This window comes from Hylobates moloch, unplaced genomic scaffold (assembly GCF_009828535.3).
Source record: "Hylobates moloch isolate HMO894 unplaced genomic scaffold, HMol_V3 SCAFFOLD_9, whole genome shotgun sequence".
NCBI classification, from domain to species: domain Eukaryota; kingdom Metazoa; phylum Chordata; class Mammalia; order Primates; family Hylobatidae; genus Hylobates; species Hylobates moloch.
Window position 1 is genome coordinate 16,134,343 of NW_026652284.1, and position 17,637 is coordinate 16,151,979.

The 17,637-nt window shown below is 54.5% G+C and overlaps 1 protein-coding gene across 7 annotated transcripts in view; it reads left to right on the top strand.

Moving 5' to 3' along the window:
• ARHGEF10L (Rho guanine nucleotide exchange factor 10 like) overlaps positions 1-17,637 on the top strand; it is a 160,341-nt gene that overhangs the window by 49,405 nt on the left and 93,299 nt on the right. For all 7 annotated transcript variants that reach the window (XM_032759082.1, XM_032759084.1, XM_032759086.1 and 4 more), the window contains exons 4-6: positions 196-229; positions 13,395-13,486; positions 14,779-14,862. In XM_032759082.1, coding sequence (XP_032614973.1) covers positions 196-229; positions 13,395-13,486; positions 14,779-14,862 — 210 coding nt within the window. The remainder of the gene's footprint in view (positions 1-195; positions 230-13,394; positions 13,487-14,778; positions 14,863-17,637) is intronic.

Sequence of the window (17,637 nt, forward strand, 5' to 3'; positions counted from 1 at the left end):
GGGTGGTGCAGGCCAGGTAGGGGAGCTGATGACTGAGCCAGGGCTGGGGGAGGGAGGCGGGGCTCAGCAGGCACCCAGACTGGCCAGGCCCTGTCTGCGGCGCCCCTGGGGAGGCTGGGAAAGGGGCGGGGAAGGCCCGAGTGCTTAGGGCCAGCCTCTGGCCTCACAGGCTCTCTGTCTGCTCTTCTTTTGCAGACCTAGACCCAGCAGCTGCCCCACCCAGCACAGAGTAAGTGAACCTTGCTCTTTTGCTTTGGCGGTTGGAAACGGGGAGACACCAGGCAGTGGGTGGGGATGGGGTGGAGCTGAGGCCCAGAGGACCCGACTGGTCTTTGGCTAAGGAGGAAAGCATTTCATTGAGGCCCTGTGCCCTGGGGGAAGAGGTCAGTTCCAGAAACTCATGGTACTTTTATTTTGCCCACAAACCTCTGAAACCGCAGGAGGCAGGCCTGGCTCCAAACCCTACCTCTGTCCCTTCCTGGCTGTGTAGCCTTGGAGGAGTCACAGAAACTCTCCAAGTGTCAGTCTGTTCAAGGCTGAAAGGGAAACAATGAGAGCACCCCCTCTGTTGGGTTTGTCTTGGAGAAGCGAACGGCTGGAGGGTCCCCAGTGTGTGTGTGTGTGTGTGTGTGTGTGTGTGTGTGTGTGTGTGTGTGTCTGTGTGTAGTGGGGGAGGTTGGGAGGGTTTGAGGGTTGGGGGGTGCAGCCCATTGTAATTATTTTTGCAGTTGCCATTTGTCTTGCCAATATCATTCCCATTCCTGTGACAGTTGCTGTTAGGGACCCTGCCCTCTGTGCCTGGGAGCCTGTCAGAGGCAGTGTAGCCTAGTGGTTAGCCTGGATGTTGGGGTGAGGGCCTGCGTCTTGGCTGTGGCCCCCACACTGGCCACAGGCCCTCATGTCGGTCAAGTCCCCCTTTGGTTTTCTCATCTGTAAAATGGGCCATCGGGTAAGATGCCCAGCCTCGTGGTAGGTGCCTAATCGAGGCATTTGCTTTTTATCACAGTTCTTCTTTGTCTTCTGCAAGTTAGGTCTGGGTTGGAAGGGTAATTGGGCAACTGGAGGTGGTGGGAGCTGGGGCCTCTCAGGACCAGGTGCTTAGAGCCTCCTTGCCTAAGCCGTGGAGGGGTCTAGGCTCCAAATGAATGGCCCAAGCATCTGGAACCCCGAGTTTAAATCCTCACTACCCTGGTGAGGGGAGGCATGTTTGAGCCCTGCTTTGTCTTCCTGGGGTGCCCCAAACTGAGCAAGAGGGGCTAATTCTCAGGGTGGTGTCACCCAACGGGAGGTTTCAGAGATGCAGGTTGCAGGCCCAGGCCCCCGGAGGAGAAGTCCTTCATGTGTTCATTTGCTGTCCAGAGTGAGTGGACTTGGGGAGGGTTTCTGCTGAGCTTGCTACTATGTAATTAAGGTCAGAATTAGGGGCCAGCCTCTCCTCCCTGATTAGGGACCTGAAATGAATCAGCAGCCATTCGTCCTGCACCTGGGCTGGGAAGGGCCGTGATGGCTGCAATCTTCCAAGGGTTTATATCTCCAGGGTGGGCCAGGGGTGAAGCTGTGGAGAAACTCAGTCTGGTGGGAGATGCAGATGTGTCAGAGTGGGACAGAGACGGACGCCCAGGGAGCTGGGACACTGACTGGAGGGGAGCAAGGATGGGGCCATCAGGGAAGACTTCTGGGCCAGGTCCTGGCTCAGCAAGTGAGTGGAAATTCTCCATTCAGGATGGCAGAGGGGCAGGGGGAGTGCCCGCTGAGGAAGCCCTGAGCAGAGGTACAAGGCTGGCACACAGGGTGGTCAGCACACTCACTTCCTTCAAGCTACCCTCCTGGGGACCCCAGGAGTTAGGTGATGTGCTCAGGGTTCCATGTAGATAAGTAGATGCTCATTCAGAACAGAGACCAAGGCCCCTCTGACACAGAGGCCAGGCACTTGGCCACTGTGCTTCCCTGCCTCCAGGAGCTCATGCCCTGGTCCTTGATGAGACAGTGTGGCTGGCTTCATAGGAATGATCTGATTGTGTGTACATTTTTTGAGGAAAGACTTTTGCCCACTCAGAGATGATCTCTGAGCTCTTGGGAGAGTGGCGTCTAAGCAGTCGGTGGAATGTTCCATAGGTCCCTCCTGGGGAGCCTTGTGCGGCAGTGCCCAGTGCGTGATTCCTGGTGAGATCCCTTCCCTTGACATGAGAGCAGAGCAAAAACAGCCAGCTCTTTGCTCCCCCAACACGGAGATCCTGTGAGGGCAGAAGGGTGTGCAGGTGTGTCTCTCCACCAGCAGTTGCCTCTATGGAGACAGGGACTTTTTGATTTTTTGGAGGGGGATGTTTTGTTTGCTGCCAAACCTCATGGCTTAGCACAGTGGCAGGCACAGGGTGAGTGCCAAAGACGTCTTTGTTGAACGAATGATGGACAGAAGGACAAGGAGGGTCTGTGTCTCCATGGAAGCAAGGAGAAAACAAACAGCATGTCAGACTGGGTGAAGTGGCTCATGCCTGTAATCCCAGCACTTTGGGAGGTCAAGGTGGGTGGATCACTGAGGTCAGGAGTTCAAGAACCAGCCTGGCCAACATGAAACCCTGTCTCTACTAAAAATACAAAAATTAGCCGGGCCTGGTGGCTGGTGCCTGTAATTCCAGCTACTGGGGAGGCTGAGGCAGGAGAATCGCTTGAACCTGGGAGGTGGAGGTTGCAGTGAGGCGAGATTGTGCCATTTCACTCCAGCCTGTGTGACAGAGCGAGACTCTGTCTCAAAAACAAACAAACAAAACCAACCAAAGAATACCACCCCACCACCTTACCCCCAAACAAATGGCATATCAATAGGGTTTCTACTGGATTCTGACTCTGGCAGCTGTAGAGGTCAAGACAGAAGCCAGGGAAGGGAAGCGCAGAGTGGTTGTGTCTCCCAAGGCCACATGGCTAGAGTCACCTGACCTCACTGGTGCTGATGGTGCTGTGCTGAGCCACAGGCTGTGCTAAGTGCTCTGTGTACATTATCTCTTTTTGTTGTTGTTTGAGACAGGGTCTCACTCTGTTGCCCAGGCTGGAGTGCAGTGGTATGATCATGGCTCACTGCATCCTCGACCTTCCAGGCTTGAGCGATTCTCCTGCCTTAGCCTCCTGAGTAGCTGGGACTACAGGCATGTGCCACCACGCCTGGCTATTTTTTTTTTTTTTTCTGAGACAGTTTTCCTCTTGTTGCCCAGGCTGGAGTGCAGTGGCACCACCTCGGCTCACTGCAACCTTTGCCTCCTGGGTTCAAGTGATTCTCCTGCCCAGCCTCCTGAGTAGCTGGGATTACAGGCGTGTGCCATCACGCCAAGCTAATTTTTTGTGTTTTTAGTAGAGACGGGGTTTCATCATGTTGGCCAGGCTGGTCTTGAGCTCCTGACCTCAGGTGATCCACCCACCTCGGCCTCCCAAAGTGCAGGGATTATAGGTGTGAGCCATCGCGCCCGGCCTAACTTTATATTTTTTGTAGAGAGGGAGGTCTCACTCTGTTGCCCAGGCTGGTCTTGAACTCCTGGGCTCAAGCAATCCTCCTGCCTTGGTGTCCCAAAGTGCTGGGATTACAGGCATGAACCACTGCATTTGGCCCATATTATCTTATTACTTGTACCCCTAGGAGCCCTAGAAGACAGGGACTATTGAATATGCCCATTTTGCAGATGAGCAGCTGAGGCTTGGAGAACTGAAGTAATTTACCCAAATCTGCCCTCAAAGCTGTCACTGAGGCCCGCAGGGTTTGCTTCTCCTGGTGGACTCTGAAGCACGTGCACTCATGTCCACCCTGAGCTCTCGCTGCGGGGGTCGTGGTTGAAAGAGCAGCCCTGAGTACCCAGCAGTGTCTGGGAAACCTGAGTGCCGCAGATCACTGGTTTCCTGTTTTTCCTGGACTCAGGCCTGCACCCCTCACCTCTGAGTGCAATAGCCCCATGGACTCCGGCCCCCTCTGGAGTTGTTTGCTTTTCCTGTTTAGTTTTGCCTTTATGCCCCTGTGGCCTCAGCACTTTTCTGTGGGTCAGGGTTTTGGCTCCTGGCCCGGGTCGCAGGGATTCTCATGGGCTCCCTGAAGGTACCTGGCCTACCCCTTCCTGGGCTTTTCTGGATAAGATGGTCGTACTGCCTGTTGGCTAGTGTCTCTCATTGGGGCCTGGAGCCAGGGGAATGGATGGGGCAGTCAAATTCTGGGAGAGGACAGGGAGACTCATCCTCCCTGGATGTATCAGGGGCTGAGAGGATCAGGCCAAGAGGAGACCAGGCTCAGCGAAGCAGTATTGGCACAGGATGGAAACAGGGCGCTGGTGGCCTGTGGCTTCTGAGACTGCTGGGTGTGGGGGACATAGGGGTTCGTGAGAAGGGCAGGTCAGCAAGGCCGGAGTGGGTCTGCAGTGTCCGGAGGAAATCTTCAAGATTTTCCAGATTGCCGCAGACCTAGTCTGGAGTTGTTTGGAATTCGGGGCTTCTCCTTACATGTGCTGTTTCCCAAATCCGGAGCATTTGAGCCTCCTGTGTCCTGTCTCACAGGGTCCATGCGGGACGTGAGGCCTGGCAGATACCGGCTCTCCGCCTGTGGAGTCCCTCATGGGAGGGTTATGGGGACCAGGTCCTTCTTTCCATTAAAAATCTTTCTCTAAAGTTCCCTTGCCAAATCCCTAAATTGGAAAAGCTGGTTTTTGTGTTTTCTTTCCTTCTTTTCCTCCTCCAAGGGTAGAAACAAGGGCTCCCAGTTTCCATTCAGAGCCAGGACCTTTGGATCCCAGGCCCTTTGAGGACCCATACAGCCTCTTCATTGAAAAAGGCGCATCCAGGGTACCTGGTTGGCGCATCTCTTCATGGTATAAATATGCCTTCGAGGAATCCTGTGATGCTCCTCCCTGTATCCCTGCAGCAGTAGGACTCTGCCTCACTTGTGTTTTATCCCAGTGCCTGGCACAGAGATGGTGCAACAATACTAACAGCCTACACGTGCACTGACTTTACAGTTTACACCTCATTTTGATTCTCACAACTGTGGGAGGCAGAATCATGGCCCTTCCACCCCTTGGAGATTTCTGCATCCTCATCCCCAGCACCTGTGAATCTGTGATGTTGCGTGGCAAAGGGACTCGGCAGATGTGATTAAGTGAGGGGTTTTGAGATGGGGAGATGACCCTGGGTTATCCGTGGGCCCAGTGGCACCACAAGGGTTGTGACAAGAGGGAGACAGGAGGGCCAGAGTCAGAGAGAGGTGGGAAGATGCCACGCTCCTGGCCTTAGAAATGGAGGACGGGATTGTGACCAAGGAATGCAGGTGGCTTCCCGAGGCTGGAAAAGGCGGGGGTTGGCTTCTCCCCTGGAGCTGCCCCTGCTGAAACCTCGCTTTTAGCGAGAGCACAGCCCTGCCGAAACCTCGCTTTTAGCCCTGCGAACCCCTTGATGGCCTTCTGACCTCCACACCTGTGAGGATAGATTTGTGTTGTAAGTCACTAAGTTCGTGGTCATCTGTTACAGCAGCCATAGGAAACTAACACGACAGCCCCGGAAAGAGGAGATTATTGTGGGCACCATTTTGCAGACCAGACCCGGGAGAGGGCGTGACTTGTCTGTAGGGCTGGGCTGGCAGGCGTGGTGCTTGGGCTCAAAGCCTCAGGCCAGGGGCTCTGTTTGCTCTTCCTCTATGGCCCTCTCTATGCATCTAGGATGGTGCTCTGCTGACTGGCCGGTATTCCCCTGCCCTTCCCTTGCGTCTTCCTGTCCTTTCACCCAGCACCTCTTTACTGAGTGACTGCGATGGGGGCCGACATGCTCTGCCAGGCTGTGTTATTTTTACGTGCCTGTGTGTGTGTTTGGCTCTAGGGCCAGATCATAATGGCCTGAATGTACCCAGCACTTCTTACACGCTGGGCTCTGAGAGCTTTCCCTCCCCAATGCCATTCATCCCTGCAACACTCTCACAAGACAGGCGCTGATATAATCTGCATTCTAGAGATGCAGGAACTGGCACAGAGAGGACATGACATCAGCCCAAGGTCACAGAGAAAGATGGGCAGAGCCAGAGTTAACCCCAGCTGGCTTCCAGAACCTGAGTTCTAACCCCTCTGGCGCTGCCGTCTCCCACACAGAGCTGGTTTGGATCCTGCCTGCCCTACACATTAGCTGCATGACCCAGGAAGTGCTCTTTGGCTTCTCTGCCTAACCCTCAGTTTCTTTTCTTTTCATTCTTTTTCTTTTTTTGAGATGGAGTCTCTGTCGCCCAGGCTGGAGTGCAGTGGCGCGATCTCAGCTCACTCCAACCTCTGCTCTGCTCCCTGGGTTCAAGTGATTCTCCTGCCTCGGCCCCCCGAGTAGCTGGGATTGCAGGCACCCACCGCCATGTCTGGATATTTTTTTTTGTATTTTTAGTAGAAACGGGGTCTCACCATGTTGGCCAGGCTGGTTTCAATCTCCTGACCTCAAGTGATCTGCCTGCCTTGGCTTCCCAAAGTGCTAGGATTACAGGTGTGAGCCACTGTACCCGGCCCCCTCAGTTTCTAATCTCTGTAAAGTGGGGTGATGAGACTCACCGGATGGCACTGTTGGTGGGGATGAAATGAGATGGGAGAGATTGGGTGCTTACTCGGTGAGCTGCTCATTGTCACTGTCCCCAAAGGGTGCGGATCTGTGTGGGGCTGACTCCAGGCACAAGGGACCCCTCCCTGGCCAATGCATTGCTTAGCATTACCTGAGATGCTCATCAGTCCATCCCTCCTCCCTACCTCCCTCTCTCTCTTCCTTTTTTAAAAAAATACAGTTTGTTGTAGAAAAATTAGAAAGTACAGAAAATGATAGACTAAAAGCAACTTTTAATCCTACCATGGTGTGTTTCTGTCCAGCTTCTTTGCTAGGCACGTATACAAGTATGCATAATTTTTTTTATAGAACTGTGGTTTATTGCACTTGCTGTTTCGAGGCTCACCTTTTTTTTTTTTTTTTTAAAGCTAATTACATATCATGAGCATTTCCCCAGGAGAACTTGTATTGTTTTGCAACAACCCACACGGCTCTCGAGACATTCTTGCCGGGGGTACAGGGCCTCTCCAGGTCTGACCCAGCCCTGGGGCCCCTGAGATGTCAGGGAGGGAGGTGCATATGCCACAGAGCAGGAGGCCAGAGGCTGGGCTTTGGCCAGCATGTGTGTGGGGGTCAGTTGTATGGATATGGTTCCCCAGAGGCCTCGATGGGAGATGGTTCCCCAGAGGCCTCGATGCTCGCTCCCTGCTGAGGTCTGTGATATGATGCCACCTGAGGGCCGCTCCGAGACTTCCCCTGGGGGGCTTCTCACTGCTGTCTACTCATCCAGTAAGGGGATCTGTGACCATGTGTGGGGTGGCACAGGACAGACACACTGGGTCCTGGAAGCCCTCTGTACGCAGGATGGGCGGCCACAGAGGGAAGAGGGAACACATGCAGGTGAGGCCCCCGTGCCTCGAGGAGAGGCGGAGGGAAGGAGGGGGCAGGGAAGCAGCACACACGATGCCATACCACGTGCCAGCCCCTGTGCCAGGGGATTTACATGACTTCTTTATTTACTCCGTACCAGAACCCTGCGAGGGAGGTAGCGTTGCCTCATTTTGTAGCTATGGAAACTGAGGCATAGAGAAATGCTAAGTGCTTTATCTGCATCATCTCACTGAATCCTCACAGCTGGAAGTAGGACTGATACTTCACTCTGGTCCACATTCAGTAACTTGTCCCGGTGCACACAGCCAAGTGGCTGAGCCACAGTCATATCCCAGGTCGTGGCCCCGGAGTGTTTGCTGCTTCCCCCCTCACGCCTCAGAGCCCTGGTTCTCAACCCTGGCTGCATGCTGGAGCCCGCAGGGAGCTTACCCCTGACCAACAGTCAGAGTCTCTGGGGCAGGGGCCCTGGCGCCCACATCTTCTAGGGGTGCCCTACTGACTCTAGTGGGCAGCCAAGCCAGATGTTCTCTAAGGTCCTCAGCTTTGACATGCTGTACAACCAGGTCAAGTGGCCAGGGCCAAAAAGAGACCCAGCAGCAGGCTGAACCTGGGCTGCGTGTTCTTCCCTTTCCTTTGTGTCTCTTGATCGGGCCATCATGCTGGGGTGAGTTTCCAAGGCGGGCGGTGACACTCTGTGGGGCTGTCCTATGCAAACTCTCCTGTCCTGTCCTTCCCTGTGCTGCAGCTTGGGTTTTCCTTGAGGCCTTATAAGGCAAATATCATTCCAGTCCTTTCTAGTCCCATCCCCAAAGGTGACATTCTTTCCTTTCTCATATTTGTTATGCCTTGTCCTGGCAAGGGCCCCAGAATGCCTGTGCGGGTGGACCCTGCTGGCCAGGAATCCTTAGCTTGTTCTGGTTTTGGGGGTCTCCTCCCCGACCACCCACATGGTGCAGCCTTTGGGAAGGGACACTTGGAGCTTCACGGAGAAACTGGGGCCTGTACCAGCCCCTGCAGAGGTGGCGGGTGCCATTCTCTGGAGTGGGGCTTCTTATCTTTAAAATAGGATGGAGGCCCGGCGCGGTGGCTCACGCCTGTAATCCCAGTACTTTGGGAGTACTAGGCGGATCCGAGGCAGGTGGGTCACCTGAGGTCAGGAGTTCAAGACCAGCCTGGCCAACATGGTGAAACCCTGTCTCAACTAAAAATACAAAAAAAAGACAAGCGTGGTGGCACACGGGGACCTACCCCTCCCTGCCCTGCTGCTCTTTGGAGAAAGAAGAGGTGGGGCACAAAGGTGCTTGGAGCTCTGTGGACCAGAAACGCACCAGGTGGCCTTCTGGTGCACTTGAACTCCTCTGCCAGCAATGTAGGTTGCTGCTTTGGGGTGCTGGGAGGGGTCCTTTCCTCTCTTCCCTGCCTCTGCGTCTGTCTGCCTTTTCCTCCCCATCTCGCACCCCTCTCCATGGATTCAGCTTCTTTCCTTTGCATTCAGGTTGCTGGCCTTACTCTCATTTGCAAGCTGAGAGGCATTAGGAGAGCAGGAAGCTCAGATAAGGGTGAGATAATTGCCTCTTATTGGTTTTTATGGCTCTTTTATGACCCGGAGGCCCCTTGAAGGAGTGTTTGTTCACAGGGAGAATTAGACACTGCAGCCCTGTGTGGCTTCCATGGACAGCGGCTGGGAGAGGCTGCTCCGGTTGGGTACAGGGTGGGTCTGGGGCCTTAGCAGGCAGCAGGGAGGGTCATGGGTACAGGAGGCGCCCCCAGCCTCATTTCTTGCCGTGCCCTCCTTGCATGCGTGTCTTGAGCTGGAACGTTGCTCGTGTCCCTGCTTCCCCAACTTTATTCCTCTTCCCCTGCCTGGGAAGCCCTTTCCCCATCTCATCGGCCGGAGGAACACCTGCTCCAGTCTAGGGAGGCAGCGGAGGTGGTCCTGAGAGCAAGGCTTTACAGACAGATCACCGGGGTTCCAACTGCTACTGTGCCACTTGCTGGTCAGGTGACTTGGGTACTGGGGGTGGACAGGAAGTGACCTCTGTATGCTGTGGGGACCCCCCATTCCCCAGCCCAGGACACCAGAGCCAGTACCTGGGCCGGTTGCTCACTGGGTTTTGATAAGGTGCAGCCAGGAGGAGCCTCCCCCTGCCTATGAGTCGGCTCATAAGGTGTTTCCAAATCCCTCCTGACCTCACCCAGTGGTGCCTCTGCTCACCTCCACGTCACCTTTACAGTTTACGTGGTGCTTTCTCTGGTGTTCTCTTGGTTAAACTGCATTCTTTCGGTGAAAGCGCACTGCAGCCTTGGAGCTGGGTGTTACGCTTTCTCTTGGACAGTGTCTGAGTTTGTTTGGGCTGCTGTAACACAATGCCATAGATTTGGGTGGCTTATAAACAAGAGAAACTTTTTTTTTTTTTTTTTTTTTTTTTGAGAGAGTCTTGCTATGTCTCTCAGCCTGGAGTGCAGTGGCACGATCTCAGCTCACTGCAACCTCTGCCTCCCAGGTTCAAGTGATTCTCCCACCTCAGCCTCCTGAGTAGCTGGGATTACAGGCATGTACCACCATGTCTGGCTAATTTTTGTATTTTTGGTAGACACAGGGTTTCACCATACTGGCCAGGCTGGTCTCAAACTCCTGACCTCCAGTGATCCACCCACCTTAACCTTCCAAAGTTCTGGGATTAGAGGCGTGAGCCACCACACTGTGCCTAAGAGAAACTTATTTCTCACAGTTCTCAAGGCTGGGAGGTCCAAGATCAGGGTGCCAGCAGATTCAGTGTCTGATGAGGGCTCGTTTCCTGATCATAGATGGCACCTTCTCACTGTGTCCTTACATGGTGGAAAGGGCAGAGGAGCTCCCTAGGGCCTCTTTTATATGGGCACTAATCCCAGCCATGGGGGCTCTGCTCTTATGACCTAATCACCGCTGCAAAGGCCCCACCGCCTAATACTATCACCTCGGTGGTGAGGATTTTAACACATGGACTTTTTTGTCAGGGGAACACAGACATTCATACCATAGCAGATGGAGACTTGAACTTGTGCCTTTGAGTGTGCCAAGGGCTATTGCTCTCTCTCTCTCTCTCTCTCTTTTTTTTTTTTTTTGTAAAATGGTGGCTAAACAGGCAAGAGTTGAGGTAACCATCTGCCACAGCAAGCCTGTGATGTAGGTGAATGTCTACATGCAAGTTCCCAACTTCCAGGTGGTCTGGTTGAAACAATAGAAGCTTTGCAGGTAGAAGTAGTGTAAGATCCCAGCTCCCATTAATTAGCTGAGTGATTTTTGGGTAATTGAAACTTTGTGAGGCTCAGTTTCCCCACCTGTAGAATAGGGGTAACAACACCTGCCTCCGGTGTGTTCCTGCAAAATTAAATGTGCAGGCCGGGCTTGTGGGCTCACTCCCAGCACTTTGGGAGGCCAAGGTGGGCAGATTACCTGAGGTCAGGAGTTTGAGACCAGCCTGGGCAACATGGCGAAACCCCGTCTCTACTAAAAATACAAAAATTAGGTGGGCATAGTGGCGTGTGCCTGTAGTCCCAGCTACTTGGAAGCCTGAGATGGGAGAATTGCCTTCTCCATCTCAGAGCCCAGCTTGGGAGCCAGGCAAGCTGGCCTCATGGTCTGGCCCTGCCACTCCCTGGCAGGTGATCTTCGGCAGGTTCTTCTACTTGCCTGCAGAATGCAGAAGATGCCAGGATCCTGTGTGGTGCTGGGAAGGTGAGGCAGAGGGCCTGGCTCACAGGAGGTGCTCAACAGCAGAGATCCCTCCTCGCAGCCTCCTCCCCTCCCTCTTCCCCTGCACTGTCCTACTCTTCATCTGCTACAGGCTCGGGTGCCAGGAAGTTCAAGTTGATTCTTTGGCAATGGCGCTGTTCTCTCGACAGTCTAAGGCCTCTGCCCTCTAGGTTGGCATAAGTGGTTTTTGGTCTTTGTTTTGTTTTTTTGAACCTGGACTTAAAAAAAATTCATGTTAGAATAGCTTTAGATTTTCTTTTTTTTTTTTTTGAGATGGAGTCTCGCTCTGTCGCCCAGGTTGGAGGTGCAGTGGTGCGATCTCGGCTCACTGCAAGCTCCACCTCCCGGGTTCACGCCATTCTCCTGCCTCAGCCTCCCGAGTAGCTGAGACTACAGGCGCCCACCACTACGCCCGGCTAATTTTTTGTAGTTTTAGTGGAGACGGGGTTTCACCGTGTTAGCCAGGATGGTTTCGATCTCCTGACATTGTGATCTACCCGCCTCAGCCTCCCAAGGTGCTGGGATTACAGGCATGAGCCACCGCGCCCGGCTAGCTTTAGATTTTCAGAGATGTTCTGAAGATGGTACATAGAGCTCCACATACCCCTCATCCAGCTTCCCTGCTATGACCACCTCACACGGCCTTGGCACTGTGTGGCACTCAGTTGTCAAAGCTGAGACCTATGTTGGCACATTACCATTCACTAAACAGATTTTGTGTGGATTTCATCAGTTTTCCTACTTATGTTCATTTTTTGACCCAGGATCCAATCTGGGATCCCACATCGCACTTAACTGTCATGTCTCTGTAGCCTGCTCCAGCCCGTGGCAGTTTCTCAGTCTTTCCTTGATTTCCATGACCTTGAGAATATTGAGGAGTGATGTTTAGGTGTGGTGGCTCACGCCTGTAATCCCAGCACTTTGGGAGGCTGAGGTGGGTGGATCACTTGAGGTCAGGAGTTTGAGACCAGCCTGGCCAACATGGTGAAATCCCGTTTCTACCAAAAGTGCAAAAATTAGCTGGGTGTGGTGGTGCATGCCTGTAATTCCAGCTACTCGGGAGACTGAGATGGGAGGATAGCTTGAACCCGGGAGGCAGAGGTTGCAGTGAGCCGAGATCACAACACTGCCCTGAAGCCTGGGCGACAGAGCGAGACTCTATCTCAAAACAAACAAACAAAAAAACAAACCAAAAAACAAAAAGAGTCTTGAGGAGTAATGCCAGGTATTCGGTACAATGTTCCCCATTCTGGTTTTGTCTGGTGTTTTCTCCATGATTAGACTTGGGTTATGGGTTTTGGATAAAAACACCACAGAGGTGAAGTACCCATTTCATGATGTCAGATCAGGACACATGGCACCTGCGTGGCGTCTCTACAGATGCTCACCTGGGTCTCTTGGTTCGGGATGTGTCTCCTGGCTTCCCTGCTGTTTCCCATTTGCATGTCTGCTCTGTGGAAGGGACTTACTGGGCCAGTCCATCCTCAAGTGTGCATGAGGGACTAAGCTTTACCCCCCACATATAGTCTTTTGCAGCTTTGCAAGTCTTGTTTCTTTTTCCTTTTTTTTTTTTTTGACGGAGTGTCGTTTTGTCATCCAGGCTGGAGTGTAGTGGCATGATCTTGGGTCACTGCAACCTACCTTTTCTGGGTTCAAGTGATTCTTGTTTACCAGCCTCCTGAGTAGCTGGGGCTACAGGCATGCACCACCACGCCTGGCTAATTTTTGTATTTTTAGTAGAGACGGAGTTTCACCATGTTGGCCAGGCTGGTCTCGAACTCCTGACCTCAAGTGATCCACCTGCCTCGGCCTCCCAAAGTGCTGTGATTACAGGCATGAGCCACTGTGCCCAGCCAAGTCCTTGTTTCTTGCAAGAGGCAGGGATCCCCCAGCCTGCCCCTTCTGTTGTATGTGGGAGAGTGGAGAGGTGGAGGTTCCCTTTGAGTCTGCACTGGGGAGAGATGAGACAGCCTCCTTGCGGAGAGTGCTAGGTGCTTATCACTGTGAACACGGTTGATCTTTATGCTCTCGTGAAGTGCCAGCCCAGCCTTGTGCATGCCTTCTAAAGATGAGGAGCCTGGGGGCTTGTCTGAGGCCAACTCCACCTCGGGTCTCCCCAGCAGCCTGGCCCTCAGCCCACTTTTGCCCATCATGTCCCACTGACCAGGTGAGGGGCTGCCAGAGGCTTCTGGGGGCCACCTCTGGACACCTCTGCAGTGCTGTCTCTTGCCCACAGGGTGCCAGCCTGGGTGAGCAATGGGGATGCAGGGGACACAGCCTTCTCCGGGGCCCGGCACTCCAGCTGGAAGCGGAAGAGTTCCCGTCGCAGTAAGTCTCCCCTCTGGCCCACCGCCCACCCCAGGTAGCAAGCTCCAGGATATCCTAGTCTTCCCTAACCCAAGAGAGCTGATGTGGGCTCCTGTGAGCCCAGGGTTCATCCTCACTGGGGGCTGCTGTGGCCCTGGAGGATCAACCACTGCCCCCAAGAGCCAAGATCCAGAATCAGTTGACACACCCAGTTTTTCATCTGCTCCCCAAATACTTACGAAGTTCCCACAACAGGCCAGGGCTGCCCAGTGGTGGGAGTGCCCTGGGAACCAGAATGAGGTCCTTCTGTTAACAGAACCAGACACCTTGCCATGGGAAGGTGCCTGCCCAGAAGAGCCTTGCAGAAAGAGAGGGAGGCAGCAGGGGTGGGGGAAAGAGGGTCCCAGACAGAGGGGCCAGCTTGTACAAGGGCCTGAGGGCAGGAGGACCCCTGACTCCCGGGAAGCAGCAAGGGCCTTATCTGTGGGGTATGGGGGAGAGTCACGGGGTGAGGTGTGGCTGCGGGCCCTGCAGCAGATCAGGGCCCCAGAGGCAGTGCTTAAGGTTCTCAAGGCAATAGGAAACCACAGAAGGAAGGCCAGTGGTGTGGCTGCCTTTGCCTTTCAGTCCGGTTGCACTGGGGTGGGGGCAGTGTAGGAGACCAGGTGGGCAGGGGTGGAGCCTGCTGGGAGGCTATCGTGGTCTTGTAGGACAGGAAGTCTGAGGGTGGGAACTAGGGGCCTAGAGAGAGGTGGGCAGGCCTGGGAGCTGGTGTGGGGAGGAAAAGGGGGCTCTGACAGGACTCTAGGGGCCCCAGGACCTAGGGAAGCATCACAGGCCAGTGGGTCTCGTGACTTCTTCCTGGAAGGCCTGTGGGTCGAGGACCAGCTCCCATCAGGGGTGGGGACTGGTTTTCCAAATCCTAGCACTGCTCAGTGACGAGGGGCTAGCCCTGGGGTCCTGGGTGACTGAGGATGCTAGGGCCAGGGCACAGGTGCTGGACTGCATCATGCTCCTTGCAGGGGCCGGGAGCAGCTGTCCATTAGCCAGATGGGCAGGCCTGCGGGCAGCAGGGAGCCAGGTGGGGTCTGTGCGGTCACTGGGAAGGCGCCTTGGAGAGGGTGGGGGGGCGGGGAGAAGTGGGGGAGCCGGCATCCCCTGAGAGCAGCTGGCGGGGCTGAGGGCTGGGCTGGGCTGGCAGAAAGGAGGGTGCTGCGTGCCACCAGCTGGTGCAGTCCTGATGTCATCTGCAGCACCTCTGGCCAGGCTGCCACAGCCGGCATTGGTGCTCTCTCTCCCCTCTTCCCTCCCAGTTGACCGGTTCACTTTCCCCGCCCTGGAAGAGGATGTGATTTATGACGACGTCCCCTGCGAGAGCCCAGATGCGCATCAGCCCGGTATGATGTCTGCAGTGCTTCCCTGTTTCTCTTGGGGACGGGGGAGGGAGGCTGGGACCGGGGAGGGTTGTCTCCTTCTGTTTCCTTCTGTCCCCACCTGGCCAAGTGCCCCTCCTTCTTGTCTTTAGAAACAACTGTAGTCACTGGGGAGAATCTGGAGACGGCTGAGGGCGTGGCCACTGGGGCCGGGCAGGGCTTGGGCATCATGGGCAGGGCCATGCTCTGGCTGTGGGTCCCCGGGCAGGTAATCACCTTTCCAAGCCTCGATTCCTCCCTCAGGAAAATGGGGCCATGCTCCAGGCTTTCCGGGGCTGTTGGGGAAGATGACAGACTGTTACACTCAACGGGTGAAGCAGATAAAGCTTTGCAAAGCCCTGCGCCCTGCTCTGGGTTGAGGGCTGAGGTGGGCAGGCAGGCAGGCGATTGTGGCCACAGAGGGGAGATGGGGCGGGGCTGGGGCAAGTCTTGCTGGAACTCACCTGATGGGAGAGCGGACTGTTCATTGCCAGTTAACAGGAAGAGCCGTCTTTGCTTGAACACGTTAGGCCAAGCATATTTTCAGTCATGTAACGGCTTCAAGACTTTGATTTGGGATGTTACGTTCTCATTTTGCAGACAAGGGAACGGCAGAGGCAGGGCTAGGATTTGAATGTGGGTCATTTTGACCCCAAGTTCAATGCTCTGTCCCTTACCCCAGGAGGATTTGAGTGGCATTTTATGACAGATGAGGCACATTTGATTCCCACTGATCCCACGACCCCGTGAGGTCAGCAGGGCCAGGCTTATTTATGGCTCCCGTGATGAAGAGGTTAAATCACCAGCCCCAGAGCACACAGCCAGGATTTGAACAGACGACTTCTTTTCCTACTATGCGATTCTTCCTGTTTTCAGGGGCTCTCTGTCCAATGGGGAAGCACAGCCCCTGCTTTTGAGGAGCTCCGAGTCTGATGGGGCAGCTCTTACCATCCTTGAGCAGCACAAAGCACAATAGGAGAGACACACAGACAACACGGCAAGGCCCGAGGGCCCCAGAGCCACACTCCTGACTCCTGTCTTAGGAACGGGGACACACGGGCCAAGGATATGCTTATCCTTTTAGCAAGCCTGGGATGTGCTTGGAGCACATTTTCCTGTTTGTAGCTCACTTGAGTCCAGGGAGCGATGGATTCCCACTGTATTAGGAGGCAAAGGAGTCTTAGGAAAGTCCCAGAGCTGGGAGGTCTGAGCAGCTGAGGGGCCTCAGTTGTTGTTTAACCCATTTGGCCTATTTCCCACCTGAATTCAATCAAGCTGCTAAGTCCCTGGCCCTGGTCTTCACTGTCCTCAGGGTCTGGGAGGATGTGGCATGTTCATGGCCTGGGTGTCACACAGCCTGTGTTTGCACCCTAGCTCTGAGCCTGCAAATGAGGACCACAATACCTACCCCAGGATCCCCATATGCTGGGCTGTGGGAGGATCAATTGCAACAAGGCTGCAAAGAGCTCAGCGCAGGGCGGGCTCTTGGAGACGCTCTTCACACAGGGCCGCTGTTGCTGTTGTTGTTAGTGTTATGCCTGCCGAGGGTCCCAGCACTGGCCTGCCTGGGGCTGATGTGGGCTCAGCAGGAGCTTGGAGAGGAGCTCGGGCCAGCTCTGCCATTGATTTGGGCACAGGGCGTTGTGCCTTTGTGCCTTGGCTTCTTCATATAAAGCAGGAAAATCCCCAGCTCACAGGCCTTTGGGGAGGGTCACGCAGGGTCCTGGCCAATCTCTCTGGGCCTCAGTTGACCCATCTGTAGAACTGGGGCACTAATAGCCAGTAGCGTGGATTCCATGAGGTAATTGATGAGGACACTGAGCAGGAAGCATGAGGGGACCCTTATGTGGTCCCTGAAAGCTGAAGTTGGCCCTCGGGCTGCACACAGGCACAAGAGTTCTGTGACTCTGTCTCCACTGGAGAGGATATTTCTATATGTGTAGATGGCGGGGACTTCAACGGAAGGTGGTGTGGAGCCCCGGCCCCACTCACTGTCTACTGTGGCCAGCCACATCTCTCCCATCTGTCTAATGGGAGGAGTGATCATTCACACCCTGCTGTCTGCACAGGGCCGCTGGGAGCCATGGCACACCGAGGATGGAGGTGGTCGGGTGCACGGCTCAGCCCTGTGGAGGCGTGGACCTGCCACATGCTACCGGGGCTCCTCCTCAGGGCTCCCCTGAGAACTCTGTCTCTTTGGTCACTAGTTGAGGGGCCTCCACTGCAGTAACAGGACAATCAGCCTGGCCTTCTGAAGGTCGCAGCTGCTCCACTCTCTAAAGACATTAGTTACCATTATCTTTTGCTTAAAAATAGCCTCATGTTCCCTCCTGTTCTGGGACCCGTCTCCCACTAAGCTTTGGCACATCTGTTTTGTTCTTTGGCTGACACTTTTGCCCCCAACCCCTCGCACCCCACCTTTCCTGTGGGGTGAAGCTGGGGAGCCCTGGGTCTATGGACTGACACCCAAGCTCCCCCAGAGCCACCATGAGTGACGGCCTACTGCTCTCAGCTGCGTGCGTGCTATGTGCCAGGCACTTTGCCAAGAGCTCTGTGGCTGTTTTATTTACTCGGCCTGTCTGCTTATTATTAGCCCCATTTTGCAGAGAGGTCTCTGATGACCAAAGCTCGCAGTTTTTCGGCACAGTCGTTTCTGAGCAGATTTCTTTTCTTCTTCTTGTTCTTCTTCTTGTTCTTCTTCTTGTTCTTCCTCTTCTTCTTCTTCTTCTTCTTCTTCTTCTTCTTCTTCTTCTTCTTCTT